Source organism: Stigmatopora argus, chromosome 17 (genome assembly GCF_051989625.1).
Source record: "Stigmatopora argus isolate UIUO_Sarg chromosome 17, RoL_Sarg_1.0, whole genome shotgun sequence".
Classification (NCBI taxonomy): Eukaryota; Metazoa; Chordata; class Actinopteri; order Syngnathiformes; family Syngnathidae; genus Stigmatopora; species Stigmatopora argus.
Genome location: NC_135403.1, coordinates 10,470,207 through 10,488,895, shown reverse-complemented (window position 1 = coordinate 10,488,895; position 18,689 = coordinate 10,470,207). Strand labels below are relative to the sequence as shown.

General features: G+C 37.6%; 4 protein-coding genes across 4 annotated transcripts in view; 1 reads left to right on the top strand and 3 right to left on the bottom strand.

Moving 5' to 3' along the window:
* Positions 1–2,331: 2,331 nt before the first annotated feature.
* Positions 2,332–18,689, top strand: part of sspo (SCO-spondin) — a 76,690-nt gene continuing 60,332 nt past the window's right edge. Inside the window, exons 1-5 of the mRNA XM_077624180.1 lie at positions 2,332–2,507; positions 3,361–3,537; positions 4,482–4,568; positions 7,991–8,068; positions 8,491–8,700. Of these exons, the coding sequence (XP_077480306.1) occupies positions 8,001–8,068; positions 8,491–8,700 (278 nt within the window). The 5' untranslated portion in view covers positions 2,332–2,507; positions 3,361–3,537; positions 4,482–4,568; positions 7,991–8,000. The remainder of the gene's footprint in view (positions 2,508–3,360; positions 3,538–4,481; positions 4,569–7,990; positions 8,069–8,490; positions 8,701–18,689) is intronic.
* aoc1 (amine oxidase copper containing 1) overlaps positions 2,762–18,689 on the bottom strand; it is a 32,785-nt gene continuing 16,857 nt past the window's right edge. The window contains exons 2-5 of the mRNA XM_077624179.1: positions 5,066–6,601; positions 4,492–4,780; positions 4,259–4,391; positions 2,762–4,074 (exon numbers count right to left, since the gene is read on the bottom strand). Coding sequence (XP_077480305.1) covers positions 3,805–4,074; positions 4,259–4,391; positions 4,492–4,780; positions 5,066–6,601 — 2,228 coding nt within the window. The 3' untranslated portion in view covers positions 2,762–3,804. The remainder of the gene's footprint in view (positions 4,075–4,258; positions 4,392–4,491; positions 4,781–5,065; positions 6,602–18,689) is intronic.
* On the bottom strand, positions 9,893–10,840 carry LOC144092100 (olfactory receptor 4B13-like). The gene has a single exon (XM_077624880.1). The coding sequence runs from the start codon at positions 10,838–10,840 to the stop codon at positions 9,893–9,895; it is 948 nt and encodes a 315-aa protein (XP_077481006.1).
* LOC144092099 (olfactory receptor 10AG1-like) lies at positions 15,488–16,435 on the bottom strand. Its single transcript, XM_077624879.1, has one exon. It carries the CDS (start codon positions 16,433–16,435, stop codon positions 15,488–15,490), a length of 948 nt encoding a protein of 315 aa, XP_077481005.1.

Here is an 18,689-nt window from a genome sequence, read left to right as displayed (position 1 = left end):
TTTACCCACCTAATCCCCCTAATTTGAAGCCACAATGGAGGACATGCCTTGGCATGTCCTACAAACAAATTGGAAGCTGTTGTGAAGGTTTTATTTTAAAAATGTGGCACCCAAAGCTATTGTTAGTCCCCAGTTTAAAAAATAAACAGACAAAACACCACTACAAAGAAATACCCAAGTGTACTTATGGAAAAATAGTAGAATTAACTGTATTTGTTTGTTATCTGCCTTGGGCTTTCCAAATATGGATCTGCATTTTCAAATACATAAATGTGAGCAATAGCCTTTGAAGTGTTTGTACAGGAAAGGTGCCTTGACCAATGATAAAATAGTACAAACAGTAAGTTACCCAGGGGTGTCATAGCAATGTAGAGATACGGTTCCCAATTAGAAACTAGTGAGTCATTCATTCAAAAATAACAATGAGGTTTTTAATAGACATATCCTGACTCATGATTACAACATACCAAAGCTAAACATGCCTGTAAACAATGTTGGCAGGCTAACATTTTCATTTTAAGTTCATCAAAAACTCATAAGTAAAACTATTCTGGAAAGAATCCAATAGGCCACTCAGACAGTAATCACTTGAAAGCATGTTACATTTAAAATAGACAGCTGGCAGAACAGTTATGTAGATGAAGAGAGGCAGTGGAGAGGGAATTGCAGTGCTAAATAACAGCTGAATTTAAGTCAGTTTTGGCTTGGATTTTAATTGCATTGATAGATATGTAACCATACTGGCGGGTGATGAGATCATTGAGATCATGAGAAAAAGAGACCATATGTCATTCGTCACTTAGCCTTACATAGTTCTTTGAAAAACGTTAAACTTTTACTTACAGTTTTCCATAATAGTCTGCTCTCCAACTGTCCCTTCACCTTAGCTTAACTGTAAGTAGTTACTTTGCATTAACTCCCGGCTTTGGTTACTAGTTTCCAGTGACCACTGACTAAGTCGTCATCCAGCAGGCCTCCAAAGTATTGATCTGATGACCTTTTCTCCACTCATTATTCGACAATTTATCATTACGTTCATACTGCAGATCTGATTTTATTTTATGCAGTGGCATCAGTCTGGTTCTGATTTTTTTCCATATCTGACATGAACTGCAATTTGCATGTTTTAACGACACAAAAACATATGAATTATTAAAAAAAATCCAATGCAGTTCCACATCATTAAAAAGCTGTTTGGTGCACTTACATTACTTGACATTTTATTATGCTAGTGGTCATTGTGGTGTCCCATCATTTGGATGTCATCCTTCATGTGTTATTCAACCACAGATTCAACAAAGAGGGTAACAGCAGTGATAATCGGGACATAGGAGACATAAACAGTCAGCTTGTTTTTGCCTGCAGATGTCGTGCAGTAACAAGATCCCTGGGCTCCTCTATTCCTCGGGGATAGAGAGAAGTGTATGATGGGGAGGAAAAAAAGGAGCTAACCTGGCATCTGGCATTGTATCAAAAAGTCACGTTGAATAAGACAGCAGTTATTAATGCAATCTGCTCATATGGGTCACATCTGACTTTTTGCCATCTATGACAAAATCTTTGCTTGAAGTGTATTTTAATAAACATTTATCTGTGAAATACATTGTATTTCAGTTATCAGTTATGTGAAAGGTTAGCTGTCCTATAGCCAGAAATGTATCTAGGAGCCCCATCAAAAAAATGACAATGTAATTTTGTATTATATTGTGTTAATACGTATTTTCACCATTTTTAGGAAGTACATCCGTTACTATTTAGAGTTCATCTGAAATCAGTGATTCCACCCTGTGCAATAAAGTCCAAATTCAAAAGGATTTTATATAACATTTGGGGGAGTTAAGAGGCTACAAAATACAACATGGTATCAAACCCACGATCCCAGAACTGTGTGGCCAATGGGCTCACCCCTCCTTATCATATTCAGTTGGATGGATTTGTTTTTCCCTACAAAACACGTGCAGTTACTGCTATCTAGTGGCACAACTTCACAATGCAATGATCCTTTGTACAGTAGTATGTATTTGCTTGCTGAAGAGTACTATTTCCCAAACAAAAAATATACATTGCACTTAATAACTTCATTATTGCAGTCAATCATATTGAGTTCAAATTTAATGACAGTACTCCATAAATCAAAATGGACAGAACATAGGCAAAAAAACAAAACAATAGAAACAATACACATCGAATTTATAAATATGCATCATAAATAATTAAATAATTTTGGATTAGCGGACTCCTCTATGTATAGCACAAAACAACCGCTAGGTGGCAGTAGAGACAAATGTAACCGTAGAGCTAGTGTCTTTTCGTGCCAGTCTCAAACCTCGATGAAAACAGGTAGTGTCGGGAAGTGCACCTGCTACAAAAGATGTGCCAGAACCAAACATCCGAATCTAATTCATGAATTCGGTCGAGGGTTGTGTTAACAACGATCGCCATCTTTACTGCTGTTGTTGGTGGAAATTGGACAGCTGTTGTTTGGAGAGGAGGAACACTGACATGCGGTGAGGTCCATGATTAGTGAGGTATTAATGTCAGGGGGACACCTTGTACTACTACTAGCACATGTGAATAGTACTATCAAGCACAGTGAATTCAAGTTCTCACTCATTTCTGAACCGCTATATCCTCATTAGGGTCGTGGGGGTGCTGGAGCCTATCCCAGCTGATAGGGGACACCCTAAATCGGTGGCCAGCCGTTCGCAGGGCACAAGGAGATGGACAACCACTCAAAATAATGCTCATCAACATCACTCAATTTTCTTCATCAATATTTTAATTCGGTGAACAAATTACTTTTCTGCTATAAGACGGTAAAGAGGACAGGCAACTGATTTCAAAACATTGTTGCGTGAGTAAATTTTAACACCACCCTGGTATCTGTGATTAGAAATGACATTTGAAAAGGAAAATATGATACTACAATGTTTGAAATTATTACAGATGTGTCTGTTCTGATGTCATGGCCATCAACTCCATGGCAATTACAACAAGAATACTTATTATTCTGGTTTATGTCCACGTTCCCTCATCCATTCATTCAGTAATTTGGCATAGCTTTCATACAATGCACATTACACAAGTTGATATTTACCTAAACACACAAATCTTGTTTGTAGGGTGTGATTTATATTTTCAGTCTTTAATGAATACAAAAAAAATAAAGAATGATCAAATAAAATAATGATTTATTTGACCATTTCATGCTCAAAGTGATAGCATTAGGTCAGGAACAGGTTTATTTTTCACCTTGCAACTGTATAGTTAGGCTACCATAGAAACAAGTGGTATCCTGGGTTGTTTGCGCAAAGGATCCGGTACCAGTCTGTTTGCACTCAGAGCCTTTTGCCTTTCCAGTAAAAAACATCCCTGCCAAGAGAGTAAGCAGACCATGCTGTGAAGCATTGGGTACACCACTGGCTGCACTGATACGCCACATCCTGCATCCTGCATGCCTGCCACAGCTAAGCCTCAGCCATGGAAATGTTTCATTGGAGTGACAGCAACAGTCAGCCCATCTCCTTTTTTTTACAGGTAGCGCAATGTGAAAAGAAAGGTTCATGACTAAAAACAACTAAGAGAATAAATGGTCAATACAAGGAGCGTCCACTTAATTGTGGTTCAGCATTTGTGAATTACCAAAAAACCTGTCACGTTTTGTGAGACACATTTTTTTCAAGATCCTTATGGAAAACATTCAGGGGTTTAGGCGTTGTTAATTGAAAATGACGTTTCGAATGAAAGACAGTCTCCTTCCTGGCCTGTTTCACTAGGGTAGATGTTTCATTACAATGGAAACATCTATACTTCTTCATAAGTGCCATTGTAAAAGAATGACTTGTCTGTCACACAATGACCTACGACCTCTGGTGTCCACCGTTGCACTTTGGGCTTTCCGTCCGAATCCGGTCGGACGATGACTGTGCTTCTAGATGTGATTGAAGGGTCTTCATCAAAGAAGTTAAATGGTCGGAGGAAAAAGCCCACCGCATTGCCAGGTGTTGCTGTGTTGGGGATGTCTTCTGAGTGAGGCACATGCAGGAAGCCCACTGTCACCCAGGCAACCAGATCCTACTCAGAGAAGAATAAACATTACTCTCAGATTTGTCATCAGCCCACACACCTTGTTAAGCGCTTAAAAGAACAACCAGATTTTAAAAAAAGTCAGCATTTGCATTGACTTTGTAAGAACAGATATGATTTATGAAGTGTTTTCAACAATTCCAACTAATGGAAACGGTCAAGTTTTTTTTACCTGGTTTACGATATCTTCATCATTGCGAATGTAGTCTTCAAATGACACAACTGGTTTCCAGGGGTCATTCTGATTATAAATACTGCTGCTTGTGGCCTCACTGTCTTTATGTCGAGTAACAGCCAGAGGATATCTGCGTTGCAATTTTACATACAAGTGTTCAACTCTGCTAATACTTAACACCCCCCAAAAAATAATAATAACATTTCCTTTTTTTTATTAGATGGAATTACCTGGCCCAACTGATGCCATTTTCTTCATGCCAACCTCTTGGAAGCACACTGTCGCCATGTGAATTCAACTGAATACGGTAGCCCTTTTGATGCCCCCACTTATTTTTCTTATTAGGGTTGTAGAAATGAACATAGCGGGGGAACTTTTTACCATAGCGGAATGCGGCGGAACGCTCCGTCTTGCGTTCCGTCCAGTTCAGTTTCGATTGGACGATAAAATTCTTGGGGCTCCAGGGATTTGTAAAGTTAACATATTTCAAATCCAGTGACTGAAAGCTGTTCCCTCGACCTGTGTCAAAGCAAAGAATTGTCAGTAGAAATACAAAGGGGGACTCTTATAAAATACGATAGAATTTCATGGGTCAAGATAACTATGAAAATCCCGTATGATGTGATCTATGAAATAATCCTTGGCTTGAAATCTAGCAATGAATATACAAGTTGCCATTTCAGTCGTAAAATACAAGTCAACAACTTGTCAAAAAGGATATAAAAGGTTAAATTAGGTCTTCATATTTAGATCAATGATTAGATCAGTTAACGTGAACACAGAAAAAGCATTAGTTTATCTTACCGGCAATATCCAGGTCAACTTTGTAATTGATAAGATGTGTGTGCAGGTTGCCCAGCACATAGTTGTACACCTTCCGGCCATACTGAAGTCCATCAGGTGTAAAGAAAGTGGCATGGATGTAACCCGTGGCGCTGACTTTTACCTCCATTACCCCATTTTGGTAAAAGATGAAATCCCAGATGTAATCATAGTTGTACACAGTTGAAGTGGTCCTTAAAACCAGGACAGTGTTGTCTACTCCTCCATAGAAGTTATAGCTTCCCTTGAATGCGTTGAAATGTCTTCTCAAAGGCAAAGCTGTAGTCATCTCAAAGATGCACAGTGCATTCTTGAAGCGCACTGGTTTGTCAGTGTCAAAGTAATGGTGAAGGTCAACAAAAGTAGCAATTTCTGGACAGTCGATTCCTGGAGCTAGCTCAAATGATAAGGTACCCATTGCCCAACCAGCATCAATATACTTGGTTTGCATGCCAGCTGGAGTGTCACCAGAATAGAAAGCAATAGCTTCCTGGAGGCTGATCTCATAAGCAATTCTTTCCCCGTTAAAACGGACATCAAATACCTGAAGTCCTGCTGATGAGCGCACCCTGTAGGCAAACGACCATCCAGCATATTCAACAAAGTTGTGATCAATATGGTAGTGGTGCCCTTGAGGCTCCACTAGTTTTGCACCATGGATATTAGTAGGTGTGTTGCTTTGACCTCGTGGAATGTAAGTGGAATAGGGATCATTGTCATCATGCCGGGGTAGACTAACCTTCTGGACAGCTCCCGATTCATACTTTTCTACTAACTCCTCTACACTGTCAAAGAACATACTGTTATACCACACCTTCTCAACTTCCCACTTATCTGGATCTAAATCTTTGTGGTTGAGTAATATCTCAAACCCAATCGGGTGGATGTAATATCCTTCTACAAACTTGACCAACATTATCCAGCTTCTCCTTTCACCCGACGCTAGGCCTCGTGGAGCTATGTCAATAAAATACAAACAGCGGTCAGAGCAGTTAGTGAATGTGAATCCTCCTGTGGTTTCAAACAGAAGCCTGTGAGCTTTAGTTGTGAGTTTGCCAATGCTCTGATTGAGGTGACTGTACTCCATTGAAGTCATTGGCCGGGACTCAAACGGGATAGGCCTATCTCCCTTGAATCTCTTTACCTCATGAGACTTTGGAGATGGTAAAGGTCCAACAATGAACTCAGTGATATTCGGCTTTGTTTGGTTTGCAAACTGGACGACCACACGGGCCTGCCGTGGTGGTTTGGCGTGACCACGGTCCAATGCTTTTAAGGCTTCAAGTTTTCTTGGTACTTGGAGCTCAATCATTAGGATGGTGTTTTTTTTTAGAGCTGCGTTATTAGCATCGGTGAGTCCAAATTCTGTAATTCCGTGAAGGTAAGCCCGGACGGCTTTCATCTCACGAGGTGTCAGGTCAGCAAACATGGGAGCGCCATGATGAGCCCACTCTCGGGTTCTGGAAGCATCACAAGCAGCCAGGCAGAGCAGATACAGCAAATGGAGAAACCCCATTCCTAAAAGTCAATGGAAAAAAAATCTGTTAAAACCAATCTTTGCCTTTTGCAGTTGTCACTGTCGTTAATTATAACTACGAACATTGAAATGTGTTTATTTATTTTTTAAATCACCAGAATTTGACACTTCAACCCCCTGTTGCTGAATTCAAAATAGATGTTGGCACCAAGAACCCACTACATAAGGGGTAGGGAACATATGGCTCGGGAGCCACATGTGGCTCTTTTGATGGGTGCACATGGCTCTGAACTAAAATATTGAAACAGGTGGTGAGAGTGCCGAGTCCAGAACGGACCAATAGGAATGTCAAAAAATTACATTTTCATGTATTTTGACTTTTAAATTGTGAGTATGGCTCTCAAGCAATAGCATTTGAAAATAGGAATTAATTATGGCTCTCTCTTTCAAAAAGGTTCCCGACCTCTGCACTAGATGGTGTCAAAGTAATATGTTTATAGTATAGCTTGGTGATATAACCAGCAAATGAACAAGTGAAAATTTCCTTAAGACCGGACAAAAAATATAAAAGTTAGGGAGTTGAAACGATCCTCTAGAATAATTAATGGTAGAAAGGGACGGATAAAAACTGAGGGCATTTGGGATTGTGGAGTAAATGATAGGTTTCAGGTATCTTTTCAGCCACCTTTTCAATAGTGGCGTCTCCTTTCTTTAGCCTGTTAAAGCAAGGCGTAGGATGGTGGCAGCTGTGTTTGAGCCCTCATTCTGAGGCCGAGAGGTCAAACAGAGAAGATCGGCGAGTCCCTCTCCCTATGCCCATTGACAAGCTTTATTTAATAAACGTCCCGTTCATCCATCCCGAAAGGCCCCTCTTTACAGGATTAAGCTTCGACAAACATGTCTTTATTCTACGACCGAGGCTCTGTTACCCCTGACCGTTACCTCCCACGTTCTATAACGTTTACTGGGAATAGCCCGTCAAAAAGCTGACGTCCAATTCCAGCACTCGCAGCTGGGACATTTTGCTTTCACCCAATGGCTGGAGGTTCAGATGCTACTGTACATCTTTTGAGTCGACCCCCACATTTAAAAACCATGGTTTGGTCCATTTTATAGATAAAACATCATTTTACTGGAGACTGACAAATAAAGAAAAATAGTGCATAAAAAACATCAAAAAAATCTTATATATAAGTTGAGGACATTTATAAAAGGAAGAAACCCAAAACTTCTTAGAAGGTAAGATTTTTTTCTCAATGCTATTTTTTTCAGCACGTTAGAGGAAAAATCTTTTGTGTTGATATTTAATTAGCTCCACTGGCCTAGGGTCAATTATGATTTTTGAATTCAAAATGATTAAATAAATCTATTTTGTCTTGTATTTGGTTAGTCATCTGTTTTAAATATGTTTTTTCCCTCTTCATTCATAGTAATTTGAGCATGTATTTCTGGACAGTAGAGGCACTGCTGGTGACCCTACTTGGCCTGCAGACAGTCGTGGGCAAAGGGTAAGCATATAGATAATTCTGATGATAAGAACACATGGCAGAGGCAATTAAGCAGTAAATTAAAAAAAAAATACATATATATATATATATATATATATATATATATATATATATATATATATATATATATATATAATGTATGCTCTCCTGTATATTATGTTCAGATTTTGTAGTGCCCAACTTTGCTGAATAAAAAAAAATCCCCAAAATTTGAAATAAAAATGTATGAAACAAAATAATAGAACAAGAGAATTGTATTGGCTAAGTTAAAAACAACTGAACTGTATTTTATTTTATATTAGCAATTGATGTATTATGAAGTACCACAAATATCCCCATTTTAAGAATCTCACAATTTAATTTTTTAACTTGTGTAAGGTGAAGGTGCTTTAAGGTATTATATTACGTGTATTTTTCCATAGACATTGGTGTGAACGCCTCATACAGCAGAAAGTGGATCGGGTCCTGACACCACGTCTGCAGCTGGAGGTGAGCTGCTCTGACGTGTACCAGTATAACACCCAAGGCTGGAGACTGGACGTAGAGTCAATGAGGGTTAAGCACGGTGGGGATGATGGCATTGCGCTGTACTACAAACAGCAAGGTCTCCAGGCCTCCTGCTCATTGTACAAGTGAGTAACTCCGTTGTTCAGCAGTGGGCGCTAGGTCTATGGAAAGCTTTTATTTGATATCCTTGGCGTACATTCAGTAACACCACTTCCTATGGGATTTTGTTCAATGAGTTTTTTTAAGGATATAATGCAAGCAGAAATCACTATTTTCATTATGAAAATGTCACCATTACAATTGTGGTTTGTTTGCTGGCCAAATGTTAAATAATATATTTCATTTGTTTGGTGGATGTGGAGGCAGGTGCATGTTATTGGGGGCGTTTTGCTCCATTCTGGGTGTGATATCTTCTCAACCAATGACAGTGGCCTCTGGCATCCCCTTCTAAGGTGGCACAGTCACATTTCACATTGTGAATGTCAGTGGACCTTATGTACAGTATCTGTCCTTAAGCCCTGTACTTAACACTGTTTTGAGAACATTTGTATTAGTTTTGGTTAAGTCAGGGGTAATCAAATTAAGACAAATTAAATAAATTCACCTCATTTTTATTTATATGAATTCACCATATTGCAAAGCAATTTTGATTTTGTTTAAAAAAAGTGGCTTTATTTTTACCTTCACATTAACTCTAAATATTCATATTAATTAAATGTAACAGATAATAATGTACTAATGGGACATTCCCCTTATTTTCATTCATGGATCGAAAAATATAACAATGTACAACATGATTAATTGGGTGTTATATATTAAAAAAAAAAATTAAGGCTTGTACAATATAAAAAAAGGTGACTACAAAAATGATACTCAATATTTACTTTTCAAATATCAATGGACAACAATTACAGGGCCTGTGTTGATATCAATCATTAACATCCAAACATGTGAAGTCATCATAAAAAGTCAAAAGCACACACACACAGAAAATTCTCATCCAAGACAACTTCTTAATCATCTTTTATAAGATGTAGGTTATTTTAGATTATACATTGTTGTCTTTGTATATAAAATGTTGTAGCATAGTTCTTAGTCGGACTTGTAGTACATCGCACAATATAATATACGCTCACACGGCAAAATAATATTTAAAAAAATTATAATACCTACCAAATTTCATATCAACCAAGAACATTTTGTTTTCATCAAGTCATTTGTAAAAATACTATGGTTAAGATGCTGCGACACACACAAAAACACAAAGGCACGTAGGCTCAAAAGCACATTTTGCACAGCCAAAAATTGAAACTATTTTCATTCTGCCCCAATATTCATCTTTTCAACATGACTGCGGCACAACAACAATCTCCTAAGGTGTTTCCAGATTTCTTTCATCTTCAACCCATACATGATTGGATTAAAAAGAGGATTGTACACCAGCACTTGCAAATTCATTATCAGTGAAACCTTTTTTGAAATCACCGTATCCAGTAACCCAATAATGATGTCTATGGTCATCAAACTAATGGTCATGATTAAAAAAGTTACGTGGGGTAGACACGTAGATATTGCTTTGTTCTGCACTTCCCCGTGGCTATTATAGATGTTCATGAATATCTTCATGTATGTGAGGAGGATCAAGAACATAGGGATAACAGAAATATTTACTACAACAAATAAACCCCACACCCTCAGATAGATTGGTGATGTACAGTGAATCTGAGTCATTGTTGCATTGCAAAAAAAACCCGACAACGTAAGATTACAGACTTTTTGTCTGGACTGCATAACCATTAGAACTGTTGTCTGAAAGACGGGCACAAACCAGGCCAAAGTCAAGAAAATTCTGACAGTGACTTTGCTCATGGCAGTTGAATATTGTAGGGGCCGGCAGATGGACACATATCTGTCATAAGCCATGGCTAGCAACAAAAGTAAGTCAGAAGAACCTGAACTATAGAAAAATAAACTCTGGACCAAACATCCCGAGTAAGAAATGACCTGCTCGTTAGATAACACATCCACAAAAAGTTTCGGGAAGATAACAGTGCTGAACAAAATGGAGTTGAGGGATAGAGCTGCAATGAAAATGTACATGGGCTCATGAAGGTTCCTGTGAGTCCAGATTAGAAAAATAATTATGCCATTAGAGCAGAGAATGAAAACATACAGTGGAAACAACAACAGAAAATACACATATCCGTACTTTTCAACTTCTACATAGCCACCAAAACTTAGCACCACTGTTCCATTCCACTCCATGACAAACACAAGGGGGAAAATATCATTGTGTTAATAAATCAATCGCGAAGCTCCAGTCCACGACTGCCTCGATGCTGATGAAGTGCTCATGAGCAGCCGATACGCCGAAAGAAGTAAGAATACAGTCCCCTGATGATCAGCATCATAAAAGCCTGATATTGGTCATCTTGTTGGGTAGGCGTTCTACTCCCTCCCTCTATCGCTTTCAAAACCTCAGGAGGTTGAGGGGGAGGGAAGAATTATCTTATATTGTTTTTGTTTGTAAAAATTCTCAGCTACAAAGTTGATCGCTCTGAGCATTCTCAAAATCAAGTCGCAAATTCATATAAATTAAAAGATTGTCCAGTGTCTGTCTGTGCTTATAAGTTCTGTTTTAGTGGTCATGGCAAAGTACATGACGTTCTAAGCACGCTACAACTGCCTATTTTATAATACTACTTTCTGCTTCTATGCTATCATTTATTGCATAAAGCCCAATTAGTAAAAAACATATAAGCATTACTTCTTCATTTAGTGTACCTAATTCATTTCCCACACATCAAATTAGTTTTTAAGATGCACATCTAATAATCAAATCAAAATCAAAAGCCTTTATTGTCATCATACACAGCTGCGTATAACGAAATTGGTGGTGCTACTTCAAGCTTTTCAAAGTGTGTTGCCCAGTAAAAAAAAAAACCATAAATAGTAGTATAAAAGTATAAAAAGTCACATCCCGGCTAGGTGAATTCTAAAATATTGCACAGAATTCTAAGATATTGCACAGATTCTGAAATATTGCACAGATTCTAAAATATTGCACAGATTACTAAGATATTGCACATTGTTATTGCACACCCGGAAGTTATTGCACAGAAGGGATTGTGTGTCGTGCTAGCTCAAGTTCAGAGTCCTGATGGCTGTGGGAAAAAAACTGTCCTTAAGTCTATTTGTCCGTGCTTTGTGAGACCTGTAGCGTCTGCCAGAGGGCAGCAGCTGGAACAGGTTGTGACCAGGGTGGTATTGGTCCCTGACAATGTTCCTGGCTCTGCTGAGGTAGCAAGGGCTGGCAATGTCATCTAATGAGGGCAGAGAGCAGCCGATGATCTTCTGGGCAGTGTTGATCACTCTCTGCATGGCCTTTCTGTCTGCTGCCGTGCTTCCAGCATACCACACTGTAATGCAGTATGCCAGGATGCTCTCCACAGTGGCTCTATAGAAGGTTACCAGAAGCTTAGTGTCCAAGTTGTTCCTCCTGAGTACCCTCAGGAAATGGAGTTGCTTCTGGGCCTTCTTCACCACTGCCGTGGCATTGGTAGACCAAGAGAGCTTGTCCGTGACGTGGACCCCCAGGAATTTGAAGGACTGGACCCTGTCTATGCATACTCCATTTATGAGGAGTGGGGCCAGATCTGTGCTGCGTTTGCGAAGGTCCAGGATTATTTCTTTAGTTTTCGTGGTGTTTAGTGTGAGCTTGTTCACCAAACACCACAAAGACAGTTTGTTGACATCATCTCCGTAGGCCGAGTCATCCCCTCCTGAGATGAGTCCGACCACAGTGGTGTCATCGGCAAATTTGATGATGGAGTTAGACTGGTGGGTCGGTGTACAGTCGTATGTGTACAGGGAGTACAGAAGAGGACTCAGTACACAGCCTTGAGGGGAGCCAGTGCTCAGTGTAATTAGTGTTTTACTCATAATATCTAAAGTGGCTGGAGGCTGGACGTAGAGTCAATGAGGGCTGCTAAGCACGGTGAGGATGATGGCATTGCGCTGTACTACAAACAGCAAATTCTCCAGGCCTCCTGCTCATTGTACAAGTGAGTAACTCCGTTGTTCAGCAGTGGGTGCTAGGTCTATGGAAAGCTTTTATTTGATATCCTTGGCGTACATTCAGTAACACCACTTCCTATGGGATTTTATTCAATGAGTTTTTTTAAGGATATAATGCAAGCAGAAATCACTTTTTTCATTGTTAAAATATCACCATTACAATTATGGTTTGTTTGCTGGCCAAATGTTAAATAATATATTTCATTCGTTTGGTGGACATGGAGGCAGGTGCATGTTATTGGGGGTGTTTTGCTGCATTCTGGGTGTGATATCTTCTCAACCAATGACAGTGGCCTCTGGCATCCCCTTCTAAGGTGGCGCAGTCACATTTTGCATTGTCACGGGTCTGGCCAGCATGGCAACATCAACTTAATTTTAAGCGCCAGTGCTCCACTGGTGACTTACAAATATCAGTGGACCTTATGCACAGTATTTGTCCTTAAGTCCTGTACTTAACACTGTTTTGAGAACATTTGTATTAGTTTTGGTTAAGTCAGCGGTAATCAAATTAAGATATATTAAATAAATTCACCTCATTTTTATTTATATCAATTCACCATATTACAATGCATTTTTGATTTTTTTTTCAAAGTGGCCTCATGTTTACCTTCACATTAACTCTAAATATTCATATGAATTAAATTTAACATATAACAATGTACTAATGGGATATTCCCCTTATTTCCATACATCGATGGAAAAATATAACAATGTACAACATGATTAATTTGGAGTTATATATAATAATACTGTAATAAGAGTTTTTGCAATGCGCCTTTTTTTTTAAATTTAAGGCTTGTACAAAATAAAAAAGGTGACCACAAAAATGATACTCAACATTTACTTTTTAAATATCAATGGACAACAATTACAGGGCCTGTGTTGACATCAATCATTGACATCCATATATGTGAAAAATGTGAAGTCATCATAAAAAGTCAAACGCACGCACACACACACACACACACACACACACACACACACACACACACACACACACACACACACACACACACACACACACACACACACACACACACTCACAGAACATTCTCATCCAAGATGACTTCTTAATCATCTTTTATAAGATTTAGTTTATTTGAGATTATACATTGTTGTCTTCGTATATAGAATGTTGTAGCATAATTCTTAGTCGGACTTGTACTACATCACACAATATAATTGTATTGGATTGGATAACTTTATTCATCCCGTATTCGGGAAATTTCATTGTCACCGTAGCAAGAGGGTGAGGATGCAGAAATAGGAAAGGCAATTTAGACATAAATAGTTAGGTAATAAGTAAGTTAATAAATAAATACATGAATAAATATATAAATAAATAAGCGTGTTGCTGAAATACATATATCTATACACATATACACATATGTGTACATAATATATATATATATATATATATATATATATATATATATATATATATATATATATATATATATATATATATATATATATAATATAAGCTCACACGGCAAAATAATATTTAAAAAAATTATCATACCGAGCAAATTGCATATAAACCAAGAACATTTTGTTTTCATCAAATCATTTGAAAAAATACTATATGTTAAGATGCTGCGACACACACAAAAACACAAAGGCACGTTGGCTCAAAAGCACATTTTGCACAGCCAAAAATTGAAACTATTTTCATTCTGCCCCAATATTCATCTTCTCAACATGACTGCGGCACAACAACGATCTCCTCAGGTGTTTCCAGATTTTTTTCATATTCAACCCATACATGATTGGATTAAAAAGAGGATTGTACACCAGCACTTGCAAATTTATTATCAGTGAAACCTTTTTTGAAATCACCGTATAAAGTAAACCAATAACGATGTCTAAGGTCATCAAACTAATGGTCATGATTAAAACAGTTACGTGGGGTAGACACGTAGATATTGCTTTGTTCCGCACTTCCCCGTGGCTATTATAGATGTTCATGAATATCTTCATGTATGTGAGGAAGATCAAGAACATAGGGATAACAGCAGTATTTACTACAACAAATAAAGTCCACATACTCAGATAGATTGGTGTTGTACAGTGAATCTGAATCATTGTTGCATTGCAAATTTTGAGAATTCACCTCATTTTTATTTATATCAATTCACCTTATTACAATGCATTTTTGATTTTGTTTAAAAAAAGTGGCTTTATTTTTACCTTCACATTAACTCTAAATATTCATATTAATTAAATTTAACATATAACAATGTACTAATGGGATATTCCCCTTATTTCCATACATGGATCGAAAAATATAACAATGTACAACATGATTAATTTGGAGTTTTTGCAATGCGCCTTTTTTTAAAATTTAAGGCTTGTACAATATAAAAAAGGTGACTACAAAAATGATTCTCAACATTTACTTTTCAAATATCAATGGACAACAATTACAGGGCATGTGTTGACATCAATCATTAACATCCATACATGTGAAATCATCATAAAAAGTCAAAAGCACACACACTCACAGAAAAGTCTCATCCACGACGACTTCTTAATCATCTTTTATAAGATTTAGGTTATTTGAGATTATACATTGTTGTCTTTGTATATAGAATGTTGTAGCATAGTTCTTAGTCGAACTTGTAGTACATCGCACAATATAATATAAACTCACACGGCAAAATAATTTTTCAAAAAAAATATCATACCGACCAAATTTCATATCAACCAAGAACATTTTGTTTTCATCAAGTCATTTGTAAAAATACTATGGTTAAGATGCTGCGACACACACAAAAACACAAAGGCACGTAGGCTCAAAAGCACATTTTGCACAGCCAAAAATTGAAACTGTTTTCATTCTGCCCCAGTATTCATCTTTTCAACATGACTGCGGCACAACAACAATCTCCTAAGGTGTTTCCAGATTTCTTTCATCTTCAACCCATACATGATTGGATTAAAAAGAGGATTGTACACCAGCACTTGCAAATTTATTATCAGTGAAACCTTTTTTGAAATCACCGTTTCCAGTAACCCAATAATGATGTCTATGGTCATCAAACTAATGGTCATGATTAAAACAGTTACGTGGGGTAGACACGTAGATATTGCTTTGTTCTGCACTTCCCCGTGGCTATTATAGATGTTCATGAATATCTTCATGTATGTGAGGAGGATCAAGAACATAGGGATAACAGCAGTATTTACTACAACAAATAAAGTCCACACCCTCAGATAGATTGGTGATGTACAGTGAATCTGAGTAATTGTTGCATTGCAAAAAAAACCTGACAACGTACGATTACAGACTTTTTGTTTGGACTCCATAACCATTATAGCTGTTATCTGAAAGACGGGCACAAACCAGGCCAAAGTCAAGAAAATTCTGACAGTGACTTTGCTCATGGCAGTTGAATATTGCAGGGGCCGGCAGATGGACACATATCTGTCATAAGCCATGGCTAGCAACAAAAGTAAGTCAGAAGAACCTAAACTATAGAAAAATAAACTCTGGACCGAACATCCCCAGTAAGAAATGACCTGCTCATTAGACAACACATCCACAAAAAGTTTCGGGTAGATAACAGTGCTGAACAAAATGGAGTTGAGGGATAGAGCTGCAATGAAAATGTACATGGGCTCATGAAGGTTCCTGTGAGTCCAGATTAGAAAAATAATTATGCCATTAGAGCAGAGAATGAAAACATACAGTGGAAACAACAACAGAAAATACACATATCCGTACTTTTCAACTTCTACAAAGCCACCAAAACTTAGCACTAATGTTCCATTCCACTCCATGATAAACACAAATATCATTGTGTTAAATCACTCGTGAAGCTCCGGTCCACGACTCCCTCGATGCTGATGAAGTGCTCATGAGCAGCCGATACGCCGAAAGAAGTAAGAATACATTCACCTGATGATCAGCATCATAAAAGCCTGATATTGGTCATCTTGTTGAGTAGGCGTTGTACTCCCTCCCTCTATCGCTTTCAAAATCTCAGGAGGTTGAGGGGAGGGAAGAATTATCTTATATTGTTTTTGTTTGTAAAAATCCTCAGCTACAAAGTTGATCGCTCTGAGCATTCTCAAAATTAAGTCGCAAATCCATATAAATTAAAAGATTGTCCAGTGTCTGTCTGTGCTTATAAGTTCTGTTTTAGTGGTCATGGCAATGTACATGACGTTCTTAGCACGCTACTACTGCCTATTTTATATTACTACTTTCTGCTTCTATGCTATCATTTATTGCATAAAGCCCAGTTAGTAAAAAACACATAAGCATTACTTCTTCATTTAGTGTACCTAATTCATTTTCCACACATCAAATTAGTTTTTAAGATGCACATCTAATAATAAAAGTTAAATGAACTCATGAAGTATGCCAATTAACTAAAGAACTGTAATTAAACTATGAACTTTCATTAACTGTGCTTGAGGAAAATGCCAGAGTACTTTTTTATTTAAACGAAAAACTATAATTACATACAATTCCCAGCGAATTGAAGTTGAACCTCTTCTTTTATTTTTATTGCATAGCACAAAAAGACAAACCACCATTCACACTCACTTTCACACCTTTGGACAATTTAAAGTGCTCAAATGACATACCATACATGTTTCTGAGACCAAACTACACTGTCAGAAACTAAAGTAGATGGAGAAACACCTTGCAGCAAATGGGGGGAAATATGCAAAATCCATGCAGGAATGAATCCTGGAGCCCAAACAGGGATCTTTGATCTCAGAAATGACTCAGGTTGAATGTGGTTTGCAGGTTATGATGGCATTGTGCTGTACTACAAACAGCAAGGTCTCCAGGCCTCCTGCTTATTGTACAAGTGAGTAACTCCGTTGTTCAGCAGTGGGCGCTAGGTCTATGGAAAGTTTTTATTTGATATCCTTGGCGTACGTTCAGTAACACCACTTCCTATGGGATTTTGTTCAATGAGTTCATTTTTTAAGGATATAATGCAAGCAGAAATCACTATTTTCATTGTGAAAATGTCACCATTACAATTGTGGTTTGTTTGCTGGCTAAATGTTAAATAATATATTTCATTCGTTTGGTGGACATGGAGGCAGGTGCATGTTATTGGGGGCGTTTTGCTCCATTCTGGGTGTGATATCTTCTCAACCAATGACATTGGCCTCTGGCATCCCCTTCCAAGGTGGCGCAGTCACATTTCACATTGTCACGGGTCTGGCCAGCATGGCAACATCACCTTAATTTTAAGCGCCAGTGCTCCACTGGTGACTTACAAATATCAGTGGACCTTATGTACAGTATTTGTCCTTAAGTCCTGTATTTAACACTGTTTTTAGAACATTTTTATTAGTTTTGGTTAAGTCAGGGGTAATCAAATTAAGATAAATTAAATAAATTCACCTCATTTTTATTTATATCAATTCACCATATTACAATGCATTATTTTAACCTTCATATTAACTCTAAGTATTCATATTAATTAAATTTAACAATGTACTAATGGGACAGTCCCCTAATTTCCATCCATGGATCGAAAAATATAACAATATATAACATGATTAATTGGGAGTTATATATAATAACACAATAAGAGTTTTTGCAATGTGTCTTTTTTAAATTTAAGGCTTGTACAATATAAAAGAAGGTGACTACAAAAATGATACTCAACATTTACTTTTCAAATATCAATGGATAACAATTATAGGACCTGTGTTGACATCAATCATTGACATCCATACATGTGAAGTCATCATAAAAAGTCAAAAGCACACACACACACAGAAGATTCTCATCCAAGACGACTTCTTAATCATCTTTTATAAGATTTAGGTTATTTGAGATTATACATTGTTGTCTTTGTATATAGAATGTTGTGGCATAGTACTTAGTCAAACTTGTAGTACATCGCACAATATAATATAAGCTCACACGGCAAAATATTTAAAAAAAAAATTCATACCGACCAAATTGCATATCAACCAAGAACATTTTTTTTTCATCAAATCATTTGAAAAATTACTATGGTTAAGCTGCTGCGACACACACAAAAACACAAAGGCACAC

Bases quoted from the DNA above. Each gene is read 5' to 3' on its own strand.
- LOC144092100 (XM_077624880.1), bottom strand. From the start codon at position 10,840: ATGGAGTGGAATGGAACAGTGGTGCTAAGTTTTGGTGGCTATGTAGAA.
- LOC144092099 (XM_077624879.1), bottom strand. From the start codon at position 16,435: ATGGAGTGGAATGGAACATTAGTGCTAAGTTTTGGTGGCTTTGTAGAA.